Here is a 22,383-nt window from a genome sequence, read left to right on the forward strand (position 1 = left end):
TAATATATATCAATAAAAATTTAATTTTAATGTATTAATAATATAAACAATAATTTTATTTATATATGTCACTAATAATAATATATTATGTTAAAAAATATTTTTTTTTTATATTAACCGTGTGAATGATAATAAAAAATGGATAGAATTTGACGACTACTTGATACGGTTAGTATATCAAAAAGTTCAATATATGAGGTTGACATTGATAGAGTAATCTTCCAATAAGAAAATAGATAGCTTATGGTAAGTTTGGAAAATAACATGCATGATTTGAGATTCTTATTGTTGATTGATAAAAACTCGGTTATGAAAGGTACTTTCTTTTATCATCAGGCATTATATTGATTCCTTCACTCATTATATATATATATATATATATATATATATATATATATATATATATATATATATATATATATATATATATATGTGGTAAATTCTAGCCTACTTTTTTCATAATAACATGTAATTTATTCTCTGTGACATATCATCTTTTAATTGGTTGTTATGTTAACTATGGTTAAATTATTAGTAATTAAATTATAGCGATTATGTAATTAAATACCTCCAAATTTAATTTCAATGCCATCCAGAAATCCAATATCATCGTCACCATCACTATCATTATCATCATCATCATCGTTATTTTCATCTTCTTTTTCGTCTTCCCCTTCTACACTATCATCATAAAAAGCCATCATAATCGATTTCACGTTCTTAAATTTTAAGATTTTCTGAATTTCGCAAACGTAAACTTAGTCTCACCTGGGCTAGGTTCACAAAACAAAAGCAGTTTTTAATTTTATAACTAAACACAAAGAACACAAAACACAGAACACGACCTTACTTGAACAGGATCTGTTCTATAGGCTCGTACATCTGTATCCTTGAGTTCTAAGAAGACAGGAACCAAAGTCTGGCGGATGAACTATGAAAGTGAGGTCAAGCGCATGCCATCTGAACGGTGGAGGATCGTTCGCGCTACAACCTTGTGGTCGAGATGGTCTCACGGTGTTCTGACAGACTCAAATCTTTTTTCCTTAGCCATTTAATTAGTTATTTTCTCTAAATACTTATTTCCCGATTCATCAAAATATGGAACACCCAATGAGTTGATTTTTTCTTTCAATTTCAGAGAGAAATGGGACCGGGGTAAATTGAATTTCTACACAATAATAAAAATATAACTTTATTTTTTAATGTTTATAGAAATTATATATTTATTCCTCTTATAAAAATATTTAATTACAAAATTATCCTACTTTAGTTAACATATTAACTCTTATTGAGTTAAATTAACTCAAACTAAAACTAAGTATCCAATTAAAGCATGTCACGTTACGAGGGGGTAATTTACATGTTGAAATAGAGAGGATTGGATAGAACTCACCTCTCTCTCTCTATATATATATATATATATATATATATATATATATATATATATTAGAGTGAGACTCGCATAATATCTAAAACAATAAATTATTTATATTATTATTATTATATATTTATTGTATTTAATTTATATTTTATATTTAAATTGAATAATAATAAATAAGAGTTTTTTGTTTTAATTTTTAAAAATAAATTGTTAAAAATGATTAGTTGATTTTTATCTTTTATAAAGTTATTAGAATTACTGACATAACATTGTTAACAAAAAAAAAGGCTTAAACTCATAATAAAAGAAAGTTAGTATTAATTTTTATATGTTATAGATAAATAAATAAATAGACGTGCTACTATATGATTTCAAATTCAATATGACTTATTTCTTTAAAACTTGATTATTCGTAAATATGCTGTTATCCTCGCCAAAATAAAGAAACCCAAAAGTATAGTTGTAAAAGAAAAAAAATTAATAAATGAAATTTAACTTTGTATTAAAACTAAGACTTCTTCTTATTGGAAACATAAAAGACATTTGGTTTATTTTTCCAACGTTTGAGACATCTTGTCCTAAAAGATTTTAAATATAATGAATATAATGTGAACATTATTATCAATTTAAATCCTATTATCTTTAAATATGAACATTATTATCTTTTTCATTTCCTCTAAAATTACAATATTAAAACATTTACACATTAAAAGAGGAGAAGATTAGTTAGCTAATAAACGTTATTGCCATTTATCCACGTTATAACAACGTTAATTAAATATTTCACACATATTTAACCGTGAGACAATATTAATTTTATTTGAAAATAAAAATAAGATGTTTCAAATATTAAAATATAAGCTAAAAATTAGATCAAATGTTTGGGGGGGGGGGGGACTAAAATGTACTTAAAAAAAAATGTTTGGGTTATGTTTATATTTGAGAAATGAAATTAGCATTCATCTTAAAAGTAAAGAAAACGAGTGTTCCACTAATTGTGGTTTAGCTTGTAACGGAGGCACCTTCAACCATAAGGGATGTTATATATATATATATATATATATATATATATATATATATATATATATATATATATAACAACAACAACAAAGCCTTGTCCCACTAAGTGGGGTCGGCAACATGAATCAAACGACGCCATTGTGCTCTGTCATGTATCATGTCTACAGAGAGACCGTTTACATGTAGATCTCGTTTGACCACCTCATGGATGGTCTTCTTAGGTCTTCCTCTGCCTTTCGCCCTTTGTCCATCTTCCATCTCATCCACCCTCCTGACTTGATGTTCTATCGGTCTTCTTCTCACATGTCCAAACCACCTGAAACGCGATTCAACCATCTTTTCCACAATAGGTGTTACTCCAACTCTCTCCCTTATATCTTCATTCCTTATTTTATCCAATCGCGTATGACCACTCATCCATCTCAACATCTTCATCTCTGCCACACTCAGCTTATGTTCGTGCTCCCCTTTAGCCGCCCAACACTCCGTACCATACAGCATAGCCGGTCTTATAGCGGTGCGATAGAATTTACCTTTAAGTTTTAAAGGCACTTTTTTGTCGCATATAAAACCAGATGCACTCCGCCATTTTGACCAACCTGCTTGGATCCTATGATTTACATCATGTTCAATCTCTCCATTATCCTGTATGATGCACCCAAGATACTTAAAACTTTTAACTTTTCGTAGGGTGTTCTCTCCAATTTTCACCTCTATATTGGAGTTTTCCCTTCTCAGACTGAACTTACATTCCATATATTCCGTCTTGCTACGGCTTATGCGCAGACCATACACTTCTAGAGCTTCTCTCCATAACTCCAACTTCTTATTTAGGTCTTCCCTTGACTCTCCCATAAGGACGATATCATCGGCAAAAAGCATGCACCATGGCACAGGCTCTTGGATGTGCTCTGTGAGTACTTCTAAGACTAATGTGAAAAGGTATGGACTTAAGGATGATCCCTGGTGTAATCCTATACCAATAGGGAATTCCTCTGTCACACCACCTTGAGTCTTCACACTAGTTGTGGCCCCATCATACATGTCTTTAATTGCCCGAATATATGCGATCCTTACTCTCCTCTTTTCTAAAACCTTACATAAGACCTCCCTTGGTACCCTATCATACGCTTTTTCCAAATCAATAAACACCATGTGTAGATCCCTTTTATTACTACGATATCTCTCCATCATCCTTCTTAATAGGTATATCGCTTCAGTGGTAGATCTGCCTGGCATAAATCCAAATTGGTTCTCTGTTACTTGTGTCTCTTTTCTCAACCTCCGTTCTATCACCCTTTCCCATAACTTCATAGTATGACTCATAAGCTTAATCCCTCTATAATTTCCGCAACTTTGTATATCCCCCTTATTCTTGTAGATAGGTACCAAGGTGCTCTTTCTCCACTCATCAGGCATCTTCTTTGACCTTAAAATCTCATTAAAAAGCTTGGTTAACCAGTTGATGCCTTTTCCTCCAAGACCCTTCCAAACCTCAATCGGGATATTATCAGGTCCTACTGCCCTGCCATTTTTCATCTGCTTTAGAGCCTCTTTTACCTCAAAGTCTCGAATCCTTCGATAGTAGTCAAAGTTTTGATCTTCTTCCCTTGTGCATAATCGACCAAGGCTCGGAAGAGTCTTCTGTCCCTCATTAAATAACTCGTAGAAGTAGCTCTTCCACCTTTCATTAATCTTCTCCTTTTGAGCCAACACCTCTCCATCCTTATCCTTTATGCACTTAACCTGATCCAAATCTCTCATTCTTCTTTCCCGGCTCTTTGCAATTCTATATATACCTTTTTCTCCTTCTTTCGTGCCCAATGACTGGTAGAGACCCTCATATGCTCTTGTTCTTGCTTCACTTACAGCCACTTTTGTCTCTTTCTTAGCCGCCTTATATTTTTCCCAGTTATCTGCATTGCGGCATAAAGACCACTCTTTAAAGCATTCTCTTTTTATCTTTATCTTTTCTTGTATACTCGCATTCCACCACCAGGACTCCTTGTCTCTTGGTCCTATTCCTTTAGATTCACCAAAACTTTCTTTTGCTGTTCTTCTAATAACTTCTGCCATCTCCCTCCACATCTCTTCCGCGCTTCCATTCCCATCCCACTTTGCCTCTTCTCCTACCCGTCTTAGGAAGCTTCTTTGTTCCTCACCTTTCATCCGCCACCACCTCGTCCTTGGGTTCTTCGTATTATGTCTTTTCCTCAACTTTTGCTCAACGCGAAAATCCATGACGAGCACCCTATGTTGTGTTGTCAAACTCTCTCCCGGAATAATTTTATAGTTAATGCAAAATTTCCGGTCGACTCTCCTCAACAAGAAGAAGTCGATTTGAGAGCTTGTCATGCCACTCTTATAGGTTATAAGATGTTCGTCTCTCTTTTTAAAACATGAATTTGCGATGAGAAGATCAAAAGTTGAGGAAAAGTCCAAAATAGTTTTACCCTCGGCATTGATCACCCCGAAACCATGGCCTCCGTGAATACTCCCATATCCAGTCACTTCTCTCCCAACATGGCCATTTAAATCTCCTCCTAAAAAAATCTTATCTCCCAAAGGTATGCCTTGAACCAAACTCTCTAGATCCTCCCAAAACCTTATCTTGTGTTGTTCGTCCGAACCCACTTGCGGTGCATAGGCGCTAATCACATGGAAAGCACCTCCCTCCACCACAAGTTTGATAGAGATGATCCGATCTCCCACCCTCTTGACATCAACTACGTCCTTCTTCCACTGCTTATCCACAATTATTCCAACTCCATTCCTATTCTTCACCTTTCCTGTATACCAAAGTTTGAAACCAGAAGAATCCAACTCCCTAGCCTTTGCACCAACCCATTTCGTTTCTTGTAGGCACATAATGTTAACCTTCCTCCTTGTCATGGTGTCCACCACCTCCATGGACTTTCCTGTTAGAGTGCCTATGTTCCATGTCCCAAATCTCAACCTTTTGTCGCTTCGACCTTTACCTTTTCCTTTGTGAACTAGTTTATTTACCCTCGTCCGTTCACGAAAACGCGAGAACCCTTGCTCATTTAACACTACATCCGGGCACCGATGCAGCGGCTCTTGCTTTGACACCGTACTCGAGCCATACGGCGCGTTACTTCCGGGTAACGACCTAGCTTTAGCGCAATAATGTCTTTGATTCATGTCATGGGGAGTTCGGCTATATTTTTACGTTGGTTGCCGAAGACCTAACACAACCCTCCTCCTTTATCCGGGCTTGGGACCGACTATGTACCGCAAGTGTAACATAGGCGGAGTTATATATATATATATATATATATATATATATATATATATATATATATATATATATATATATATATATATATATATATGTTCTTCTCCATTAGTGCGATATAACGTTGGAATAGTACATATTCTATCACCAAATTGCCAACATTATTGAATATAAATGTATTTAGCATGTATCTTTTTAATCTAGTATTCTAAATTATATTTTTAAAATATCTTTATATGATCATTTATAGTAGCTGATAGAATAACTAAAATGATTAAGAGTGTGTTTATAAAGCTTTTAAAGTGAGGAAAAAAATTCTATTTCTATTAAAAAGTGAAGTTTAATTCTATTTTAAAATTTAAATTCATAGTTTGGAACAACTAATTGCATCAATAAAATGAATTGTTTTTTACTATTTTATCCTTTTGGTTTCTTTATTTATCTTCTTTTATGATGGAGTTGAAATATTTCTTTAAAAAAAACCTATAAAATCTAAATCTTTACATGGAAAGTAAAGAAAGAAGTGTTTCAAATTTTCACCGGAGGAATGGTAGATTAACAAAAGAAACAAGGAAGAAATAAAGGAAGAGAAAGAAAAGAACTAAGTTAGGGTAAATGTATATTTGGAAAATCAAGTTTTTGATAGAAACAATTTTGATATTTTATTCTTAAATGTTAATTTAATAGTAATAGAATTATACATCAGACCTATTTTAGTGTGTTTTAGTTTGAATTTAATGTGAGAATTATTTTTTTTTTTAAGAATTGAAAACTTACTTTTATTTATGTTGCAAACCAAATAACTCTTTTTTGTGAAAATTTTATTCTCAAGGTGTTTCAAATACACTAAAAAAAAATCAAAATCTACGTATCAATAATCTAACTTAATATGTTTGATCTATATAATAACTTCACCTAATAAGATAAAACTTTGTTATTGTTGTATTTTAAACACAATCTAATATAATATGTTAATATTTAATTAAGTAGATAACATTGTACAGAAATATTTATAGTTTTAAAATAAACTAAAATTATATCCTATAAAATATACAATTTTACACTACTCCAAATAATAAAATAACAGAAACCATGGGTGTAAGAAAAATTGACAACATCGCTTGAGAAAAAGAATTGAATTATCCATCATTTCTGTAATCGAAGTGCTTTAGCGGTTGGATACCTGGAATTTCCACTCTCAGTTGTTGAGCAGATGATCAAGTTCATATATCCAATTTCTGTGTTCCAAATGCTATTATGTTTCAATTTTCTCCATTCATAATCTAATTCCTTTCTTTTTTTTTTTGTTCTCATAATTGTGTAGGATGTATGATTTTGATAGGAATGGTACCATGAGCTTTGAAGGTATATGCCAATCCATTGCACTCTATGCTTAACCCACTATGCTCTAAAAAGAAGCTGAGATTTACATCAATAATCAAATACTATCTTGAAATTTGGAAAGTAGTGTTCTTTCATATATGGGATTTTATTTGTTGGAGTTTGTTTATAGTAGAATTGAAACATGTTCTACCTCACTCTAACTTACTCGTAAATGGTTTGCTCTAGAATTTGTTGCACTCAACAAGTTCCTTATTAAGGTTAGTGTTTCTTTATTATGCATTTGATATGTGAGGTTATTGTCATTAACCTATATTTGATATTAAGTACTTTGATTGTAATAACCACTATAAATGGCTCTTCAGGTTCAACATGCATTTTCTGATCTTGAGAGGTGATTGGTTTATTTATATGCTTTTGTTCCATTCTGTTTATTTGTCTTCAGAACTTCATCTTGCATGTAGTTTCGAGTGATATTATTGTAGGCAATTACATTGTGAATGATCTTATAGGAAAGAAACTAATAACATGAAAGGTTTATAATGAATTAGTTCATGCTTATTTTGGATCGATATTACTGTGGCCTATAGCTTGTTATGTCTAAACTCTAGCTTGTCAGTATAATTGTGTGGTCATATCGCCTTGGATGATCACTTGATTCTGCATTATAACACTTCTTGTTCGGTTCATTGATGCAGGGGTCGTGGCTTTCTTGTCCTTGATGACGTTTTTGAGGTATATTTTAAGAATGATTTCAAAGATGTTCTGTTTATCGTGTCACTGGTTTTGCTTAGCCAGACGAGCTTATGGTTCTTATTAGTACTTCTCAAGCTGTATCAACAAAATGTTGATTTCCTTAGTTTATGTGTAATGTTGGATGCAACTCTAAATAACTTTGCCGAATCTGTTTCCAGGCATTGGTAAAGATTGGCTTCACGCTGGATTCTCCTGCATTTTACTCTGCCTGTGCGGTAAGACATCTTCATAGTTTAATTTGTAGTAAATCATCCTGGAGAAGTTGTACATCACATTGACGACTAGTGGTTAAGGCAAAACTATCTCAATTCTCAGTTTTTTTACACTACTATTATCCATGCCTTAATTTCTGTATGCTCCTTTCTTGGGATAATAAGTTGAAAATGCTTTATTAGTCAGATGGAAAAAGAAATAATGCAATGTGTTTAGCATGTAAATTTATTTAGTCCTTGTTTGATTGCTTTCAACTGCATACTAGGCCTCTCATCTATGCAACATTGCCATTTAGAAGGCCATGCTCAAATGTTTCTCTTTGATTATTCTCAGAGCTTTGATCAAAGTAAAAGTGGGAAGTTTAGACTGGATGTCTTCATATCACTTTGTATATTCTTACAATCAGCAAGGTATATATATTCAGAGAAAAGCCAGAAAGCAATATTTTCCACGCAATTTTTATTTGACCTGGTGTTGAACTTTCATTTCACTGATAAAGACCTTCTATTATGTCTTTCAGAATTCTGTTTAATTCATTTGATACTGCAAAACAAGGAAGAATTACTCTTGATCTGAACCAGTTTGTATGTGTAGTAAGTACACACTTTGATCGGACGGTGTACTTTATTTTGATTCTGACTTTCTCGCTCTTAGATATGTTCTACTAATCTACTTCCTTTCAGCTTCCAATTGTAGAATATGATTCAACTCTAAGAGGATGTATTCTGAAGATGATTAATGTATGCTGCACTTTGTAAAATTTCTCAAATGCATTTCTATAGCCAAGTTAACTTTGTCCGGCATACGTTGAGATAATCATTTTTGAGGGTTAGATATTTCTCCCATTTACATGGAAATTGCTGTAAAATTTTTAATTTTCTTTCTAATGTTATAATCTTAGTTTTACATGATGTCTTGTGAGATGGTCCGGAAGTTGATGACGTAGAATGTACTATACCAAATGCATTATTACTACTTATTACTACTAGTTGCTTATAACTTTTGTATAAAGCGTATTTATAATACATATTTCAAAAGTATTTACAAATGATTATATGTCATTATTTAAAAACTTTATTAAAGAAGTAATTATATATATTTCTAAAATTATGCACATATTATTACTCCAAAAATAGATACATATTTCTATTTTGTTTTTCTTTTCGGTAACTAGCATTTCGTGTGAATAGCGGTAGTCTCATATTTTCTAATTTCGGTTGTACAATATTGACTTTGCCATATGGTTCATTAATATTCAATTTTGCTAAAAGACACAACACAAATAAACTAACAACTTTACATATTTAAAATTTAAAAAAATTACGATTTCAAGTTCTATATTAAATTTGCTGCTTTTATATTGTCTCCTTAAATGGAATTGTTGTTGAAGTAACTTAATTAAAATAAAACTTTTAATTTTCTAATTTTAAATATATTAAATAAACAATATAGCAAAACTCATAGAACAATACTAGCCTTTAAATTTGAGTTAACATGTCAAACACGTCTTTATTTCGTATGTTAGAACATGTGTAAAATATTAAATAACACAATTATTCATCTTTATTTGATATATATTTTATATAATTAATTTCCAACTATTGAAAATAAGAATTAATTGCTTTTAAATCACTCATTAAATATACTCCAAAAATTTGAAAGAATTTCTCGTTGGAGCAAAGAGCTAATTAAAAATTTAAGATGATATATACTCTTAATACAATTGCTAGTTGTTACGGTACGATGATAAATTTATATATATCGGTATAATAAAAACGTGAACAAACTAAAATATGACATATAAATTATAATTTTCATGTCAGTATTTATTTTTTATTTTTTTAAAGTATATATCGTAGCATTACTTTTACTAAAATGTCTTTATAATTTAATAAAAATAAAAAATAATTTTTATATAATTATATATAAAAACTTAAATTTTTTTATATTAAATAAAAATTATTTTTTAAATTAATTAAATTTTAACATTCAACTAATTTTAATCTTATATTTTAAAATTTTAAATAATTTTAAAAATATACAAAAATTCATCTAATTATTCATTTACACTCAAAAAAAATTTTCAATCTTATTTTTGGAGTATATTTAATGAGTGTTTTAAAAGTAATTAATTCTTATTTTCAATAGTTGGAAATTAATTATATAAAATATGGTAAAAATTCAGGTGAAGTCAATTTTATGTGAAGTTGAAATTTGAGAGTAGTTAGATGAAAATTAGTTAAATCAGTCAAATTATCTAACGGCTCTTGAATATCAACTTCACGTAAAATCGACTGCATCTGAATTTTCACCATAAAATATATATCAAATAAAGATGAATAATTGTTGGTAAATATGAATTGTTTTTATTTATTAAAAAAATTTAACAATAACTTTTAATTAAAAAATCTCTAAATCTTAATTTATAAATAATTAAACGGTCTCTGACACAAATGCAAAAGCAAGACACAACAAATCAAAAGAAAAAACATGGCATTGCCCAAAGTTAAAGAGATAGTGTCCTCAAATCCAGTTGTCGTTTTCAGGTCTCTTTCTTTCCATCTTCCTAATTTATGTCTGGCTATCTCTTTTGTGTGAAAGATTTTCGGAATTGACAGTGTTAATTCGATTTGCAGCAAAAGCTTTTGTCCGTACTGCATCAAAGTGAAGAAGCACCCAATTTGGTGAAGAGCTGCTTCATTTCGATGCAGTAAAGGCAAAAGGTTTTGCTGCAAATCGAATTAATACTGTCAATTCCGGAGATCTTTCACACAAAAGAGAGAGTCAGAGATGAATTAGGAAAATGGGAAACACTATCTCCTTGACTTTGGGCAATGCCATGTTTTTTCATTTCGATGCAGTAAGAGCAAAAGGTTTTGCGGTAGATCGAATTAACATTATCTCTCTGTGTCTGGGCTTGCTTCTTTAGACTCAAAAAAAGAAAAAAAAAGAAGAGAATGGAATGGTTGGGTGTGTTAAAAGGGGCGAAAAAGAAGAGAGAAAAAATTTTCCAAAGGATGGTTTGGTTTTTGCTTTTGGTTAATGGAGGTTGCAGTTAAAAGAGTGAGGAGAGATAGCTGAAGAGAAGAACTTAATTATTACCTTTAAAGAACGGAGGAAAGGGAAGTTGAAGAGAAAGAAGAAGAGGAGAAAATAAAGTGACAAAAAGGTGTAAGGGGAATGGTAAATGATAATAGCTATAGCTATTACTTCACTTTATATAGGATTCAAAGTGTACTAGGAGAAATTGGAATGCATTTTATTATTATTATTATTATTATTATTATTATTATTATTATTATTATTATCACCTCACCATGAATTTATTTTTATATGCATGTGCTACATGGGCATTTTTGGAATTATTTGAGATATTCCAACAAAGCATGTGCCCTTGTCTGTCCAAGCTTATGAATTATTATTATTATTATTATTATTATTATTATTATTATTATTATTATTAGAAACAAATTAAAGTTGGTTTTGACTAGTCAACCGCTACGGACAACGAAAAATATAACAATTTAAAGGTGTACTACTTATTTGTCAATCGGGTTGGTAAAATAGTTCACCCATGATAATTATGATCGAACTTGAATTTTACCTCATATATTTTCATTATTTTGATATTATTATGTCAATGAGATCGACTATATATAATTTTAAAATGTATATCTTTAACATTATAAGAATAATTAAGTCTCAAATTTTAATTTGATTCAATAAAAATAACAATTTATAATATCAATAAATTTCAATACTAATATTAAAATAAATAATTTTAATCACAATATTAATATTAAAATAGATAAAATAAATTAATAAATTTTTAATAAAATTTATATTTCTATTAATAATAGTACATAATTAAAAATATAATTAATTTAAAAAATAGACAATACAAAATTAAATTAAATTAAATATTTATAAAATTATTTAAGTTCAGAATCATGTCATACATATATTAAAAAAGTACACTGATACATTGAAAAATCTTCCAAGTGTATGTATTTCCATTCGTACAAAAAAAAAAAAAAGCATTGATACGAGTACGACCATAGCAGTATTGATAAATGTAGCCAAGCTGAAAGTGGGAAGAGTAGAAGCTGTTGGAGCGCGTTGGGTTGAAATGCTGGGCAAATAATGGGCCTTAGTTGGGTCAATTTTTATTTTCGATTTTGATGTACAAGTTATTAATTTTTGAAAAATAAAAAATATTATTTACATACTAAAATTAATTACTAAAATTAATTATTATATATTTATATATAAATACACATAATTTTGATAAATCAATATGTTACACGTTGTTAAATTGTTGATATCTCTACAATTGAATTAAACCACATTCTTCTAAAATTCTAAATCAAAGAAGACATAAAAAAAAATATTCAATAAGAAGAAAACAAAATAAAATTAAGTGGAGTTCAAACGAAAAATGTTAAAAATGATTCTATAGATGTCTATAATCTAGACTAAGTGCAATATTTAAAAATTAAAAAATTATTTAATTTTTTTATACAGTAATAATTAAGAATATGTATTAATTTTTTTTATTTTAATTTAAATATCTCTTTTCAGTTATAAAGGTTCTTTAAGACATAGAAAATAAGGGATTGAATTGATAGTTTTCTTTTAAACTTTATCAATTAATTTTCAAATAAAAAAAAATGAAACTTAACTTTTCTATCTTCAGTGTGTAAGATTGATTATGTCTGAAATAACTTTATTTTATCTTCTAAAGAACAAAAACAAAATCAAAACAAAACAAGAAAGAGAAAAAAATACAACCATGTATCTAATCTTTATTATAACAATGGTAGAATTTTTACTATCTTTTCAAATATTATAAACACCAATTTTTAAGAAATCAAGTGTGATCTCTCATCATTTATTTCATAGATGGGACAAAGAAAAATATAAAAGAGAAACCATTCAAGAGTAAGAAATCACACTTTATTGTCTAAAATATTTTATTTTTGAATGGTTTCTCTTTTATATTTTTTTGTCCTATCTATAAAATAAATGATGAGAAATTACACTTGGTTTCTTAAAAATTGGTGTTTATAATATTTGAAAAGATAGTAAAAATTCTATCATTGTTATGATAAAAATTAGATACATAGTTGTATTTTTTTTCTCTTTCTTGTTTTGTTTTGTTTTTGTTTTTATTCTTTAGAAGATAAAATAAAGTTATTTCATACATAATCAATCTTACATACTGAAGATAGAAAAGCTAAGTTCCAATTTTTTTTAATTTAAAAATTAATTGATAAAGTTTAAAAGAAAACTATCAATTCAATCCCTTATTTTTTATGTCTTAAAAAACCTTTATAACTGAAAAGAGATAGTTAAATTAAAATAAAAGAAATATTTTAATATATATTCTTAATTATTACTCGTATCCTGTGCTAGCCACTATTACGTCTGACTTTTTTCATCTTTTACTTGGGGATTGTTTTGTAATTTCACTAATAGCTACAAGACAAAATGTAAATATGCTACTGAACCGTACGTGACATAGAAGTGTGCCTGTAAAGTTGGCTAGGTGAAAACTTTCCAATACATTATCCTACTACGATCTTTTTTTCAAGTATCATTACTCATAAACGTGTTACATGCACATATTGATATTTCCATCAATAATGGAGCAACAAAGATGAGGTAACAATAATTAAGGTTGTCAGATATGACATTTCCACTTTAATTATTTTTGTCCTCACGCTGTTATTGTTAAGTATAAATGACTCCATCACGTAATTTAGGTGGCATATTTCATCTAAGGAATAGGAAAATGATTGGACGAAGATTTAGAGAAAGAAAAAAAATTTGAATCCAGATATTTTTATTTTTAAAAAGTTTGAATGTTGGCTGCAATACTGGTCGTACAATATTCACGGTTAAGATTTTTCAAAAAAAAAAAAAAAAACTACAATCGTATACCAAATGCTTTTTTTGTATGAATGGAAATACATACACTTGGAAGATTTTCCAATGTATCAGTGTATTTTTTAATAGGGGAGTGCTAGCGGGACAATAAAAATTTTTAACAACATGAATAATCACCAATCAAATAATAATAATAATAATAATAATAATAATAATAATAATAATAATATACAGTTATAAATATTTAAATTTTATAATTTATATATGTTAATATTTTTATTATTTTTTATTTTTTATTAATTATTAATTTTTGAATAATATAATATTTATTAAAATATATCATATAGTATAAATAATTTATTTTTTTAGACATTGTGAAAGTCTCACTCTAATAATGTATATGATGAGTGAAGGAATCAATGCCTGATGATAAACGAAAGTACCTTTCATAACCGAGTTTTTATCAATCAACAATAAGAATCTCAAATCATGCATGTTATTTTCCAAACTTACCATAAACTATCTATTTTCTTGGAAGATTACTCTATCAATGTCAACCTCATATATTGGACTTTTTGATATGCTAACCGTATCAAATAGTCGTTAAATCCATTTTTTATTATCATTCACACGATTAATATAAAAAAAATTATTTTTTTAATATGATATATAATTATTAGTGACATATATAAATAAAATTATTGTTCATATTATCAATACATTAAAATTAAATTTTTATTGATATTACTGGACAAATTAAATAAGATGGATTTAAATTGTAGTGCACATAAAATTGAATTGCAACTTGTTGGATTTCAGGGGAAAAAATTAACGGTAGGGAAAATGACTTTTTATTCGTATTCATCTAAATATCATTCAGCTATCAAATCACAGTTGTTAGACTCCATTATTAGTCAAAAATATCTTTGGCAAATACCCAGTGGCTAAGCATTACCATACCCTAAATAATAAATTGCTCATCTTCCAAGAAATTGAACATGGCCCGCCATATATGACCTTGTAGGGCAAGGTCCCACCCACCCACTGCTCTATTGGAATCAACCTGTTCCCCAAACACAAACCCTCAATGTTACTATCCCTTCATTAATTTGATAGGTTCAGAATCTTCATGCATTATTTAATACATAAGAAATGTTTCTTATGTATATAGCATAGTTAATCCATTTTATTTTTCAAGTCTCTTTTCTTCCTTTCTTTCTCGTGTCACCCAAATTTTTTAGTATTCAACTATCATTATTATTTCATATATACATAGAGTACCTTTGCCTTATTAGCTTTATTCACTTCTAATTAAAATGCAAATGAATAATCAAAATTAAAGACTTGACCAAACCAAAATAAAAAAGACTGTAAAGGGTTTATTAATTAAAAGAAATAAATGATATTGTTGTAATATTATAAAATTGAATAATTTTTAATAGAATAATCATTAGATTAAATTTGTTATTGTTAATTATATTTATTTTGCATTCAAATAAAATAAAATACGTGACAAAAATGTAGTTATTATATATTTATATATATTACACAAAAATATTTTATAAAGATAAATAATCAACTACTATATATATTTATGTATACATATATATGTTATTTTATTCAATTTTTTAATAAAATCATTATCATCTGAATAATCAAATTTAGTATAGAAAAAGAATCAAATTTGTTATAATCAGGTAATTAAATTTTTTCATAAATACTAAATATGTATTTTTATATAGCTTGTGGCTGAATTTTGTATTTATGTAATATAATTAAGAATGATTTGGCATACTTTTTTTTATATATCAAAATTAATATTAGTGTATAAGTTTATAACTTACATGAATTTAAGTCAAATATGAAATACATAAATACAAAAATAAATTTATGTAAACGAACATTTCTTTATTTGAATAAAATAATTTTTTTCACTTTAAAATACTCATTTATCTTAACATGCATTGTCTGTACTATTTTATTTTATTTTTATATCTTTAGTAAATATTCTCTTAACAATGAATAATATTAATAATTTAAAATTATTATTTATACTATTCTCTTAATAATGAATACTAAAATTCAATACCACAATTTATATTAAAAAAATTAGACACAGATGTAATTAAATTTAATGTATAAAAATTATATAATTTTATATTTATTTTTATTTTATTTTATTTTATTTAAATAAAAGAATTCATTAACCAATAACTCAAACCCAATTATCTTCTGTCTCTAACACTATATTTGACTGATCCAAGTCCAACATTAATTTAGCTTTCCACAACACTACAATATGAGCTGCTTTGAATGTGAGCCATCATTTGTAATTTTGTACAGGGCATCATGCCACATTTCAAAAAAGGGTAGTGCTACGGTGCGGATGCTTATCTTTTTCAACATGTACTGAAAAGACGTGGCTATTAACAAACAATAACGCGTGTAAAAATTGTTTCATTGAACGAGGCAGCTGCTGCATTAAGTTCAGCTGCTGCAGGTCTTGTCGGCTGTTTGGTTTTTAATTATGTGAAATTAGGGGTCATGATTAAGTTTCTGGGTTTCTTTGTTGTTGACTTATCAAGTATGATAAAGGAATGAGTTTGAGTTGTTAATGGACCTTATGAGTCCATGGAATAATATATAAAAAAATTGGATTTAGTGGAAGTGTTATTTGACCTTGGAAATAATAATAATAATAATAATAATAATAATAATAATAATAATAATAATAATAATAACAACTTAGCAGCAAATTACAAGTTAAAGCCACTTGAAAAAAATTTGAATAAAACGAAACAAGTCAAAATTCAAATTTCTTTTTTTTTATTTAAAGTATAAAGTGAAATTTGAACTTACGATCTTTAAATGAGTATGGAAAGACTATACTATTTAAATTATAGTTTATAGGCAAAAACATAAAATCCAAACTTTCATTGAATATGGCCAAATATGTTTATCGTATAATTAATTAAATTAATGATTATAATAAATAATACTTTTTAATTTAATTTTTTTTAATTTTTAATTTATATTAAATAGGCATAATTAATTTCTGTAAGGTTAAAATTTTATTTTTAATTTTTTAGGTAGTTTTAACTTGTAATTTGCTGCTAAATCATTATTATTACGGTATTTCTCAATCCAACCGACTAAAATTAATCTGTTGCGGATCTGAGCTTCATTTAAAGGTCTGTCGCTAGATAATGAATGTGTTGCTGTATGCACAAGGTGAGGTTTGAACTCTCGATACTTGCTTAAGCAGACTAGTTATTATTATTTTTTTGATATATCATTATCATCATCAACTTGCTACATCTACACTAAAATTAGCCACCAAAGTCTCAGTATAAAATAAGAGTTAATAGTCAAATTCATCCTGAAAGATCACCCATTTTTCAAATTAGTTATCAAAAAATTTTTTCTAGTCATATTAGTTCTTAAAAGAAGTCAAATTGATCCTTCCGTTAGTTAGATGATGGCGTAGTAGGCAAGTCACAAATGATTGGTTGACGTATCAGGTCAGTGACACCTAACACGCCACGTGTCACTTGACATGTAAAAAAATTATTTATAATCACAATAGTCCTTGAAAGTTTAGATATAAGTCATTTTCATCCCTAAAATTTTAAAAATTAATCAAATTAGTCCTTAATAATTTTTTTATTTTTGCTTATAATATTAAATTTGAAGTATTTTTTATAGTACTAATTTTAAGATTATTTTTTAGACTTTAATAAACAAATTTTTTACATAAAATAATAAAAATAATTAAATTATTATAAAATTATTTTGTCATTTTTATTTTAAAATTTTATATTTTCAAATTATAATTTTTTTATAGTAAATTTTTTTTATTTAAACGAATTTATCAAATTATTGTTGATTATATATTTAAAAATTTAATATTTTAAATCTTACTACATAATATAGTAGTTATTTTAAAATTTAAATCTTTTAATTTTGTCACCAAAAAAAAATCTTTTAATTTTTATTAAATTATAATTTTTAATATTGTTTAATATATATGGTAGAACTCAATAATTGAAAAATTGATTTGTGGGATCACTTGTTGAATTTTAATATTTTAATATATTTTTTAAAATAACTACTATATTTATTTAGTGAGATCTAAAAGATTCAAACATTTAAAATAACTACTATATTTATTTAGTGAAATCCAAAATATTAAAACTAGTTATATACTAAAAGTTTTAATATTTTAGATTTTACTAAATAAATATAGCAGTTATTTTTAAAAAAAATTATAAATTTAAAATATTAAATTTTTAAATATATAATCAACAATAATATGATAAATTCGTTTAAATAAAAAATTTCACTATAAAAAAATTACAATTTAAAAATATAAATGAAAAAATAATTTAATAATAATTTAATTATTTTTATTATTTTATGTAAAAAAAAAATTTGTTTATTAAGGTCTAAAAAATAATATATTAAAATTAATACTATCAAAAAATATTTTAAATTTAATATTACGAAAAAAATAAAAAATTTATATAAGGACTAATTTGATTAATTTTTAAAATTTTAGGAATGAAAATAACTTACGTCTGGACTTTCAGGAACTATTTTAATTATAAATAATTTTTTTACATGTCAAGTGACATGCAGCATGCTAGGTGTCATTGAACTGACACGCCAACCAATCATCTTGTAACACGTGGTATTAACCTATCACGTCATTATGCCACATAGCACTTAACCTGATACGTCATCGTGCCATGTGGTACTTAACGTAACATGTCATCATCTAACTAACGAAAGAACCAATTTGACTTACCTTTTATCTTTTAAAGACTAATATGACTAAAAATTTTTTGAGGACTAATTTAAAAAATGGATGGTCTTTCAGAAACGAATTTAACTATTAACTCTATAAAATAAATATTAGAATATAAATATACATTAAAAATAAATTAGACCACACATATATTTGTACATAAATTTATTAATTTATTTTTGTATTATTATTATTATTTCCGAGGTCAAATAATACTTCCACTAAACCCAACTCTTTTTTTTATGTTATTCCATGGACTCATAAGGTCCATTAACAACCCAAACTCATTCCTTTATCATACCTGGTGAGTCAACAACAAAAAAGCCCAAAAACTTAATTATGACCCCTAATTTCACATAATTAGAAACCAAACAGCCGACAAAACCTGCAGCAGCTGAACTTAATGCAGCAGCTGTCTCGTTCAATGAAACAATTTTTACACGCGTTGCTGTTTGTCAATAGCCACGTCTTTTCAGTACATGCTGAAAAAAATAAGCATCCGCACCGTAGCACTGCCCAAAAAAAATCCACTCCTCGGTTAACGTTGTGGTTGTAACTTGTACGTTAAAGACTGTCAAAACACGTGTTGACTAGTTCCCTAAAGAACAACAATTCTGACTAGAGAGCAGCATGTGGCAGATAAAGGAGATTAATTAAATAAGTATTATACTATTATTTTGTGTTAACGTTTATGATTAAAATTTTGGGCTCAATAATGTTTTTTGGAGTTGGATTATTTTTGTAACTTATGATGAGCACTCTTTGATGAGATACTGTAGAAATTGAAGTCATAGTACAAGGAGCTTTCTTCGGTGGGAAAAGAATAATCTGGACCTTGAAGGACCAGGTTATAAATTCAAATAATAAAAAATGCATGGGTTGGTTCACAATTAAAGTAAAATAACGGTTGAGAGGAATTTGAAAAAATTTCAGAATTTCTTATTACAAGAAAGCACCAACGGCACGTCATGGTTGAGGGGAGGAGATCTGCACGGTGTCATCGCTGCGTCGTCTTCCCCGACAAGTTCTGCCGCTTGTTTTGCTTTTGCTCCGGCGGATGTGAAGCACTCGGAGCACAGTTTGGGCGTGGACTCAGTGCCGTTGGCTGAGGAGATCTGAGAAAAGAGCAAAACAGAGAGATTCAGAGAGGAGAGAGAGCTCGCCTCGCCGTCGTCGTTTTGCCGTCGCCACCGCAGTTCATCGCCTCTCCAGATCTGGTCGCAACGCCCAAGCCTCTGAGGATGTTCCATTACGACCTCCTTGACGAGACGCAGAACAAGCTCGATTATATCCTCCCTCTCTCTCTCACTGTTGAGAACTTCCTCGAGTGTCGCCTCCATATTCTTGTCTTCAAGTCCGGCATGGCCAAGTTCATCCATCAGTGCATATTAGGTCTTTTTACATCTTTTCACATTTTTCCTCAATTTAGGGTTTTTAAATTCCTAATTTTCTATCACTCATGTTTCTTTATTTTTTTGTGCTTACTTTAAATTCCTCAATATCTCTTATTGCAAGATGCTTTGTTTATTACTGGTTGAATCACTTAATATATTATAGTTATTGCTTTATCAAAGTACATCTCAGGATTAGCTGTTTTCTAACAATTGTTCTTGGATACTGCTCAAGAGTGTAGATATTATGTTGTGTGAGGTCTTATGTAGACATGCCATTGCAGATAAGAGGGTTCAGGGATCTAAAACATCAAATGATTCTGCACAATCTTCCTCTGCTATGCTTGCTGTTGAAAAAGATGATAGACATGCCATTGCAGATAAGAGGGTTCATGAGTCTTGGTATTGCTATCTCTTGCCTTGTTTTTCACCATTAGTAACTGGAAGGTACAATTAAACTGAGTAGCAATATACATGGTATACATACAATACAATTGGTATGGAAGTCAATCATGTCTAGCTGTTTAACCGCTATACCACAGGCAATGCAATATGCTTCACCCAAAGCAATATAGAATCTGTTGTTTGGAGTCACCCAACCATCCATGGAACAGAAAGAAGGTAATGTATGCCTTGAAATGAATATTTGATGATGTCACAGATTTTCACCAGTTTATCTATTTTTGCATCTTATAGCATGATGTCACTATGTATAGTTATAAAATCTTAAAAGACTACCCAGTTCAAAACTTTAACATGTTTGATAAGGGTAAAATATCTCATCTCTAATGAGTTTCAAATGTACCTTTCAATCATAAGTGCAAAAGCTTTATGGTCGTGTCGAAGAACTAGTCAGCCTCAGAACTTATTGCATAAATTAAATCCTTGGTCAAAATGTTGGCATTGGCTCGCAGGGTACCTTTCTTCAGCTTGTGTTATAATCCAAATAAAAGATTTGCAATAACTCATTGGATTGTGATTCTATCTTTTGATAGGATCTGAAAGGAAAAGTTGTTGTCCTGAATTTCTGGACTTATTGTTGTATAAATTGTATGCATGTCACAAGAAGGTACTGATTCAAATTGATATGTTGAATTAATGAAATATAATTTTGAAATATACTGATACTTGTAGTCATTCTTGTTATAGCTATTAAGCTTATTACAGTGTGGTGATTTAAAAAAGTTTTGCATTGTTCCTGTTTTGGAAAGGATCTTGATGATTTTGTGGAGGCAGCACTGATGTTTTATGGAAAACGTAATTTGTTGGATAATACACCAATTACGTTGAATTTGGAGAAAGATAATGATCCTCGGCTTTCAGCATCTCCATTGAAGTTCCCTGGAAAACTAGCAATTGATATCCTCAACAACAGGCTTTTTATTTTTGACAGCAACCATAACCGTATAGTGGGTGCTCCCTGTCTCTGTCTCTCTCTCTTAACTTCAAATTAAACCTCAAATCCCAAAATGTATTCAGGTGGTTACCGACCTTGATGGGAACTTCATTGTACAAATCGGTAGCAGTTGGGAGCAAGGTCTGCAGGATGGTTCATTTGATGATGCCACCTTTAACAAATTGGTGACAGTACTTGAAATTTAATGGAGATATGGAGGAGACAGAGGATTCGATAAAGTTACTCAGCAGCAAGAATATTGTCTCCCTTGATGTTCATAACAAGCTGATGAGTTGGATTAAGGATGTGGAATCAAATGTGCCTGCAATTGATGTGCTGGGAGGCGATTCACATAAACAAATTGGTGAAATTTCAGAGCCAGAGAAAGATGGGAACACAAACAACCCTGACTTCAAGCCCGAAGGTGGTGGGGTGTTCGAGGTTATCTCAATTGAGCTAGTCACAATACTGCAGGTCCGATGTCGCGACGAAGCTGGAAGCTGATCAATCTTGCTATTCTTTTTTTTATTAATTAGACTAGTATTTTGTGGATTATGTTGGTATATAAATTTTTAGGAATTCCGTTACTTGATATACTCATTCTGTTCATACAAGAGATTATGGTATTTGATACGCTATTACTATTAAGGGTGAGTTTGGCAAACACGTTGAAATGTTTGGCAACTTTTTTTTCTCTGAACGTAGACATAATTTTGTATTCTAAAAGCACGTTCACTCGACGCAAGAAACGGTAGCTTTTACGCACTTAAAGTGTGTTTAGGTTTGTTATTGGTCATTATTGGTTTTAATAATTTTTTCCAACATTTTTTTATCATTTTTAATACTTTCTTTTATATTTTGATTTTTTAAATTAATTTTTTATTATAATTTTGTTATAATATAAATTATTGATTTTATTAAAAATGACAAAAT

General features: G+C 29.0%; 2 protein-coding genes and 1 pseudogene across 3 annotated transcripts; all 3 read left to right on the forward strand.

The window, feature by feature from the left end:
• Positions 1-840: 840 nt before the first annotated feature.
• LOC112765255 (small nucleolar RNA U3) lies at positions 841-1,029 on the forward strand (annotated as a pseudogene).
• Positions 1,030-6,765: 5,736 nt separating this feature from the next.
• Positions 6,766-8,915, forward strand: LOC112754843 (uncharacterized). Of its 2 annotated transcripts, XM_072221576.1 has the most exons (9): positions 6,766-6,878; positions 6,982-7,022; positions 7,227-7,258; positions 7,364-7,392; positions 7,697-7,733; positions 7,913-7,969; positions 8,301-8,377; positions 8,488-8,560; positions 8,651-8,915. In XM_072221576.1, the coding sequence occupies exons 1-9, from the start codon at positions 6,871-6,873 to the stop codon at positions 8,723-8,725; spliced, it is 429 nt and encodes a 142-aa protein (XP_072077677.1). In that variant the 5' UTR covers positions 6,766-6,870; the 3' UTR covers positions 8,726-8,915. The 2 variants fall into 2 exon arrangements, with proteins under 2 accessions (XP_072077677.1, XP_029146241.2); XM_029290408.2 differs by lacking the exon at positions 8,488-8,560 and having other exon boundaries at positions 6,774-6,878; positions 8,651-8,788.
• Positions 8,916-19,549: 10,634 nt separating this feature from the next.
• On the forward strand, positions 19,550-22,116 carry LOC112754849 (uncharacterized). The gene is made up of 5 exons (XM_072221575.1): positions 19,550-20,055; positions 20,339-20,501; positions 20,597-20,675; positions 21,266-21,463; positions 21,534-22,116. The coding sequence occupies exons 1-5, from the start codon at positions 19,905-19,907 to the stop codon at positions 21,654-21,656; spliced, it is 714 nt and encodes a 237-aa protein (XP_072077676.1). The 5' UTR covers positions 19,550-19,904; the 3' UTR covers positions 21,657-22,116.
• Positions 22,117-22,383: the final 267 nt, after the last annotated feature.

This window comes from Arachis hypogaea, chromosome 2 (assembly GCF_003086295.3).
Source record: "Arachis hypogaea cultivar Tifrunner chromosome 2, arahy.Tifrunner.gnm2.J5K5, whole genome shotgun sequence".
In the NCBI taxonomy this organism is placed as follows: domain Eukaryota; kingdom Viridiplantae; phylum Streptophyta; class Magnoliopsida; order Fabales; family Fabaceae; genus Arachis; species Arachis hypogaea.